Below are 8,197 nucleotides of genomic sequence, written 5' to 3' on the forward strand. Positions count from 1 at the left end.
GAACACAACAAAAATAAGCTTAAATTGGAGAGGGGATAATTTAAATTAAACTTAATGAAAAGCATTACAACTCTACGGAAAATCAAACAGCAAAATGTACTACCTGGGAGTCCAGGAATCCTCACCATTGAGGATTTCAAGACCAAGTTCTATAAAGATCTGCCAGGAGATATTAGATTTTACCTCACTCTTTATTGGCACAGGGAGACTGACCCTTCCAGACCTATTTTCTAGGAAGCTGTGCTTAGGAAATCTCAGGGCTGTTGTTCCTAAAGGAGATCAATACTGTGTTATCCTCCTCTTCTGTAGAACAAAAGCTAAAGGAAAAGACTCAATTTCCAATGTCAGAAGTGCCATAGCTCATCTAATGCCAGGCCTCACTGAGGCTGCCTCGAGACCTTCCAGCAGTAGCTGCCAGGATTGTTGTTCTTTCCAGGTAACAAAACCAGACACCCTCTTGCTCCAACTCACAGCCCAGGTAAGCAATTCTCTTTAATCCTGGACAATTAGAGCAGCCACATCCAAACCCACTGAACACTTTTCCTTTGGGATACCTTGGCAATTCTGTTGTAATTAGAGGACACTCAGGAGCATCTCCTGCACTTTGAATCTTCTCAGCTTCCATTTTGTTCTCTTTCTGTGTGTCAGCTCCATTGCCCTCACAGCTGGGAAAGGGGGGACTTTCCTTGCCTGGTTCCAATCTCATCAGTTTACTGGGAACCACCTCATTTGTCTCTTGCCTCACTTTACAAGATTGGTTTTGATTTTCATGAGAGGAACCTCTGTCTTCCAGCCTTTCTGGATGCAGTTTCTCAGCTGCAACAGGGGCTTTATGAAGAAGCTCCAAAGCCTCTTTACGGGCTGCTCGGAGTTGTTGCAGTAACAGGCTCTTCCCTGAGCAATTCCTCCTGCAAAGGAAATAAAAACCTGATTTCATCAAGATAAAACATTATAGGAATAAACTCAATCTCTGAGGAACTTCTAATACGATAAGAGTTCAAAACAAGGACTGGGCATCTACAGGAATAATAACTGTGGGTGACAGCAGCATCAGCACTCAGGTGACACAAGCAGAGGCAGAACACAAAATTGATCTTCCTGGCAATTTATTTACTTCTTCTGCATTCAGGTACAACACAAACACCTGCCAGAAGAGCCCCAAACAAATGTATGGTTGGCATGGAAATCAGAGCCTATAGATTTTTGTCCCCTTTGGATACCAAGGGTGGGGTTCAAATACATGCAGATGAAAAGTTTTTCTAATAATAATTACAAGTTTTGAATGTTTGACTTAGGTTCCTCAATGAGACTGCTAAACTGTCAGCAAGCTCATTACTGTGGTAGTGGATTATCCTGTCATGATATATAATCTACATGCACAGAATAATAATTCTTGTTTAATAATTTGTCCCAGATAAAAATGAAATTTGATAGACCCCTCGTGAATGAGATCAGAATCCTGCCCTGCTGAGACCAGGAGGATTTTTTATTTATAAACAGAACTGAGCAGCATTTGCCAGGCATCACATTTGTGCTTGTTCTTTAGCAACATTAAGGTGAATCAAAATCCAAGCTCTGCTCTCCATCCCTGCAGATTTACACTGATGGAACTGCTGAACTTGTGTTAGTGCCAAGGAGAGTTCCCCAAGCATCCCCTTGTCCCTGCTTTTTACTGGTTTAGGATTAGATGTTCTAAATTACATTGTCTGGGCTCTGTTCCTTGTCAAATCATCTCTTCCTCCAAACCATTAAAAGAAGTGTAAGTGGCTGGCACAAGACTCGTGTTCTGCTTGTCCCCTGCCCTGCTGTGGTTTGAATTTCCAGGCTGCAGAATTCCAAAGGAACCCAGAGCCCATGTGCAGGAAGATGGTTAAATCTGACACCTCTGATTCACATGAAACAAATGTCTAATAACCTATGGATATGAATCCAGGAGTTTAGCAAGGAAAGGCTGACATCTGGGGAATTTACACTTTAGGATTCCACCCATCAAACTCTCACCCCTTTCCCCTCCAATTAAGAAGAATTGGGAGAGTCCCTGCCCATACAATGTTAGTCAGTATTCTCTTTAAATCTCTATCCATTCTAGCCTATTTTTTTATTTCTAAAAATAAAGGTTTGTCTGAGTCAAGGCCCTACACCATTTCCAAAGTTTGGTTCTGAATCATGTTAAATACAGTTCTGGTGTCACTCACACAGAGCTGGAGAAAAAGTCACTTTTTTTTCCTGCCCCCAGGGCACCTCTGGCTGTGTTTTGAGCTGTCCCAAGCAGCTGGATCGGTGCAAATATTGCCTCAAGGATCAACAACTTGCTAGCTTTGGTAGCTTTACCATACAACAGGAGAAGAGTGACCTCCTGGGGCCACACTGGAGCACTTTCATTACTGGGCTTTTTTTTTTTTTTTTTTTTTTTTCTTTTTTTTTCTTTTTCCCTGTTTCCCTGTGAATACCAGGAATGGAAATATTTAAGTCCACAAGCTTTCACTCTGATCACTGTTAGGGCAATGATTTTAGTTTCAGAAAAAATGAACACCATATCACTTGAAACACAATCATGGTAAGGAATCTTACATTCTCCTTTCTGCTTCATCCTTAATTGTCACAGTCTCTTCTTCAGAGGAGGAGGAGCTGTCACTTGCACTGTGAACCAATCAGACCATATTAATTAGCCCTGTTCCAGCTGACTGTTGGCTCTTGGTTATTTCTAAGATACAAATTTAGAAAATGCAGAAAAAGGGAGAGAAAATTCCAGGGAAGATCTCCGGTGTTACAGAAGTGTTCTTTGCCCTATTACTCTAGCAAAAAGAAAATTCAAATACTCAAGTAACTAGACCAAAATGTTTACCTATTTATTATCTAGTAGCTGTTTATTAACTACAATGTTTTTTCTTATGACAGAGGTGTGAAAGAACATTTTTTGAAGTTACATTTCACAAGTATGATATTCAGAAAGGTTTAAGTTTCTCACTTTTTATTACTTATTTCTCACTCCCAGTAAAGCCAGGATTTACCTCTGTTCCTCTTCAGGGCCTGTCACTGACTTTTGTGGCTCAGCATCTCTCAAATCTATGTACACAGTTGCAGGTTTTGGCAGGTCCTGGAAACTCATCCTGCCCATCCTCAGAGAACTTGGTGGGGATGACAGCAAAGCAACATCTCTACAGACAGAAAACACCATCTCAGCACATCCTCTGCCTGATCCACCCAAGGAATCCTGCAGGGAGTGGATCAGGATCAAAACTGGACTGAGAAAGGAGCTTTGTGCTGGGCTACCACACAATTTCCAGCTCTGCTTCTGCCTGCTATCAAAATTCAAGGATTCAGCTTCCCCCAGGAACACAGATCACAGGCAGGATGAAGAGGGGTATTTAGTCCTTAAAATGTGACACCACCAAATTGTTCTGGAGAACAAAGGCAGGCACCAGAGAGATCACAACTTTTAACATCACAGTTTAAGAACAAGTTCCCCTTTCCTCTCTGCTTCTTCTGGAAATTCCATTTTATCTTCCCAGGCATACAAAGTGCAAATCATCCCAGTGGCTCTCCCTGCTCTGGCAATGAGGATATTTCCCACTTCCCCTCCACTTTTTCACTCATTATTTCCTCTGTGCTGCCATCGTTGATGTTGTTCCCTCTAAACACCTGAAAATGCTCTTCCTTCACACAGAAATTTCCAAGAAGCACTGACACCTCCACTGATACCCACAAAAAAATTATCCTGTGTATTTTTGCTCAATTGAGGTACCAGTAGGAGAAATTGGTATCCTAGATTAAAAAAAAAAAAAAAAAAAAAAAAAAAAAAAAAAAAAAAAAAAGTGAGCAGGATAATTAGCTCAAATTAGCTCAGCCTTATTTTCCTGCCTTTCCCATTGATCCCAAGTGTCTGGTAAGGTTTATTGACACAAAGGTTAATGGAGATTGCCAAGGTGTTTATCATCAAATGGAAATGAACAACTGAGTATTCCAATTCCAATATCAGCAAGGTTACAGAGAAAAACCCCTATGGAAGACCAGGAGTTCCCAGTATCCATTCTGGCAGCCAGGATTAGCTGGGATATGTGTGAGAAAAGGACCTACTTATTGTCCTGCTGTTCCTGGAAGGAGCAGAGCTTGGCTGATGGCCTCCCACAGGGAGGGGACACTGCCCTGGACTGCCTGGCACACAGCTCTCCCAGCCTTTCCATGAGCTTAACTTCAGACATCCTCCTGAAGGTCTCTGTGGAAGAGCAACAAAATAACAAGCAGTTGGGGTCTTCTGCCATGGAATCACTCAAAATTCCCCATGTTCACATTGCTCCTTTTCTTACAGCCTGGCAACAGGGGAAGGATAAAGATAATATTGTAACAGGCTTGTCTGGCCCATGGCAGGCTGTGAAGCACTGGCTTCAGGCTAAGAAACCTAGATGAAATCTTGAAGGAAGATAATTAAACATGTTTTAGAAGCATTTAAAAAACCCACTGTGATTCCTGCATTCAAAATGATGCTGCAGGGAATGACTTAAATACAGGAACCTGAGTTTTATTTATTTTTATGCACTTTCAACTAGTGACATTACCATAATCTGCTGGGAAGAAAGCAACTCCTGCACGAGTTTTATCTCCCTCCTGCTCCAGCTCCTCAAGATTCTTGTCTATATCCCATTTCTCAATATTCTGAAAGAAGACAAGAGAAATGTGATGGAAAGTTTACTCCCAAAAGACCACCTCTAATTTCAGTGCCAGCTTGCTTTCAGCAATTCTAGAGGAAGTGCTGTAAGGAAAGGAATGCATTTATTACATCCCTTCAGACACTGCATCCCTCCAGCTGCTTCAGCTACTTCTGCTGAGGCTTTTTCTCTGAGAATCATGAACCCTTTTGATAAGACTCAAAAAATCACTGGAGACAGTGGAACAGATTAAAAAGTGGCCTGATACAAGGCCAAGCATGTGCATTCTGATCCTGAATAATGTGAGAACTTCTTACTGCCACCCACAGGAGGACCTGTGGCTCTTCAGTTCTTAGAGATGAGCCCTTTCCTCTCCCTCCAACTTCTGAGCAGGGTAAATTCCCATTGCTCTGGGTACAGTCAGTATCAGATGGTATCTGTCAGCTGCTCACCCTACCCTGAAGAGAATCATCATTTTCCTTCCTCTGAATCCCTGGCTGAGGGCTCACACTCACCTGGCTCAGGTACAGAGGCTGCCATGGAAGTCCCACATGCATTTAAACCACTCTTTGCTTTCCTCTCCAAACATTATTTGAAATTGAAGTTTTAATGAAAAGAATCCACACCCATGTGAAATATCATCACCAGAAATTAGAAGTGCTTACGAGTTTTATTGAAAGGAAGGAGGCTGTGAGTTGTGACAAAGACACCACTGCCACAATCATGCATTTAACAAACCACTCATGGCTTTTTAAAAAGCAGAAGCAGCCTCCAAACCCAGCAGTTTCACCTTGTAAAACCTGCAGCATCTGCCCTTCTTGTTGAAGAGAAGATTCTTGCTCTTTCCTGAGCAATAGATCTTCACACATATCTGAACCTTGACTAGATCTATTCTAACAGTGCAGCACTGGTTTAAGTTCCAGAAGGTCCAGAAGAAATAGAAGTGAAGGTTTGCACAATTCCATTTCTAATACAGAAAGGAACTTAAGAAAAAAAAAACCAAAACAGCCATTTCAAACGAACTGAGAGGAATCAAGAAGAAACTGTATATTAGGTTTTAGCAACTTGACACAAACTGTGGTGCCTGGCTGAGCTGAGGAGCAGCAACCCCCTTCCAAATGAAAGTGAGAACACACTGAGCTAGTCTCAGAACTCACCCCAAAGCACCAGACTTCAGCTCATTGAAGGCACTGATACCAAACAGGTTCTGAAAGTCAAATAGAGCCTCCTGAATTAACAGAGTTTGTATTCTATGAGGTGAGCTGGGAATTACATCCAGACCCACTTGAAAAAGCTGTCCTTCAATGATGCAGCACAATTTAACTCACAGGCCAGCAGCATGATTTGCCTGGACTGGAACAGTTTTAACATCAAAAAGTTCATTTCTGTGAATACATGAAAGGGGAAGGGAAACATCTGTACTCTGACCTGTGGAAGGCTTTGAACAGAAAGATCAGGACCTGTTCTGTGCTGATTAAGTGCTAATGAACTTAAAAATCAATACAGGCAGATCTGTAACTCAGTGCTGAAGAGAACCACTCCCTCACTCTGGGCCACATCCCAGTTAACACTGAGCTGCTCATCCCACCCGCCTCAGGTGGGTGAGATTTAGGACTTCAGGAACAACCCTAAACACCTCCTCATGTCCAGCACTCCATGGAAGGCCAGAAAACTCTCTATCTAATGCAAAGTCTTCCTTAGACCTGAAAAACTCCTTGCCTTCCTAGGGACAGATGCTGTGGTTGGCTTCCCTGAGCACTTCATGGACCTTGCTGCTGATCCATGACTTCTGCCATGATCTGGGCTTGCACTGACAGCTGTGGGACAGCTTTTGGTACTTGTTTAACAGCCAGCCCCTGTGGTGTGTCAGAAGTGGGCCCTTCAGTGCCTCACTGCAGTGGGATTGTGCAGGCACTGCACTGTGCCCCCAGCCCACCTGCAGCACCCCCAAAGGCTCATTTCAGGGCCACTTGCCTGCAGTGACAAATGGGTCACTCCTCCAAGATGCTCAGTTGAGGTTTCCTCCTTTGCAAGTTTTCCTAGACTGTTGTTGATGCCATGGGAGGGAGGCTTGACATCCTGCTTTGGGCATGGCTCCACAATGATCTTGGAGAGTATCTTTGTCTCAATCAGCTTTTTTCTCTCTTTTTTGCTGCACAGCTCTTCCACAGACACTGCTGTGTTAAGCCAGGAGTTCCCTCTTTCCTTGGCCTGTGTCCTGCCCATTTCTTTTTGCTCAAGGTGATCTGCGGAATCTGAGGGAAACTCTTCAAGAACAGCTCTCTTTTGGCTTGGCATTTCTTCAGTCTGGCTGGCAGGTTCAGGAGCCTCATTTTTAATCATTTCTACATCTTCTTTTGCAATGATTTGGGCACCATCTGTTTTTTCCTGAAAGTCAAAACTTTCCAGGTCTCCATTCCAGATCTCCCATGGAAGTTTCTCTGTCTTCTGGATTTGCTACAGGTAGAGAAAGCACAAACATACAGAAAGTCAATCTCTCAGAGCTTTGGAAGTGGATAACAAACTGAAACAGAGTGACTGGAAGGCAACAGCTCCAACTCAGACACCATATGGAAACAACCCACACCATATCCCTCATGGAAAACAGTGAGACTGTTTACTTTCCAGAAACTTTAATTTCAGGAACTGCTAAACATCCTTTAAATTACTTTTTCTTACATGTGCTCATTATTCTAAACCATTCTGTGATTCCATGGATTTATCTTCACCACTGAAGGAACAATGTGATTATTTTATCCCAGAAAAGCTGTTCAAAGAGTAAACTTCATACTTTTCCTCCTTCCTACACTGTCCTAATTCATTTTCTAGACACATAAAATGATTGCACAGTGTTAAATCATGCACAGGCAAGAAAAGCAGTAAAGGAACAATAAAAACAGCCAGGAGATGGGACAAAAAAGGTCCAAAATCTCAAGAACAGAGAAAACTTTAAAGGGCCACTGCAAAATTTTCTAGTGGGAGAAAATACTGAGGACTAAGCTTTTCCTGTTCAGACAAATAGGTCAGACATCAGCAGCTGCCCACACTGGAGACAGCCAGAAGAGAGGGGTGACAGTACAGCCCACACACAACAGCCCCAACCTGCTCCTGGGAGTCTTCCAGGGAAAACATCATCAGTTCTTCCGACAGGTCGGGAATTAAGTTTGGCAGGTCCCGCTGGTAGATGAAAAGCTCCTCATCACTCTCACAATCAGACTGCAAACAGGAAAAAAAAAGAGAAATTAAACAGGAGATTGCAAGTCTCATGATGTTGGAATATCTGGTTTGCAGTGACAGCTCCCATGTTGGCACCTCTTGAAGTGCAGAGACAAGAAGTTTCCTTGCAGTCACACCTTCACTAGACAGTCTGGTAGCCCAAGAGTCACCTACTCCACATTTCAACAAGCTACAAATGGAAAAAAACATGTAAAACATTGAATTCCCATGGAAGCTGATGACAAACATCCTACTGAGAAAAGCAATGGAAAGTGTGGGAAGTTTTCTAACTCCCAAGTGATTCTCTGCACCAGCTCATTCACCACCAGAGAGGC

General features: G+C 42.8%; 1 protein-coding gene across 1 annotated transcript in view; it reads right to left on the reverse strand.

Annotated features, from left to right (window-relative positions):
- DNAAF8 (dynein axonemal assembly factor 8) overlaps window positions 1–8,197 on the reverse strand; it is an 84,803-nt gene that overhangs the window by 73,615 nt on the left and 2,991 nt on the right. The window contains exons 2-8 of the mRNA XM_066330092.1: window positions 7,749–7,862; window positions 6,621–7,103; window positions 4,557–4,653; window positions 4,078–4,216; window positions 3,012–3,158; window positions 2,572–2,640; window positions 555–908 (exon numbers count right to left, since the gene is read on the reverse strand). Coding sequence (XP_066186189.1) covers window positions 555–908; window positions 2,572–2,640; window positions 3,012–3,158; window positions 4,078–4,216; window positions 4,557–4,653; window positions 6,621–7,103; window positions 7,749–7,862 — 1,403 coding nt within the window. The remainder of the gene's footprint in view (window positions 1–554; window positions 909–2,571; window positions 2,641–3,011; window positions 3,159–4,077; window positions 4,217–4,556; window positions 4,654–6,620; window positions 7,104–7,748; window positions 7,863–8,197) is intronic.

Source organism: Sylvia atricapilla, chromosome 15, assembly GCF_009819655.1.
Source record: "Sylvia atricapilla isolate bSylAtr1 chromosome 15, bSylAtr1.pri, whole genome shotgun sequence".
Lineage (NCBI taxonomy): Eukaryota > Metazoa > Chordata > Aves > Passeriformes > Sylviidae > Sylvia > Sylvia atricapilla.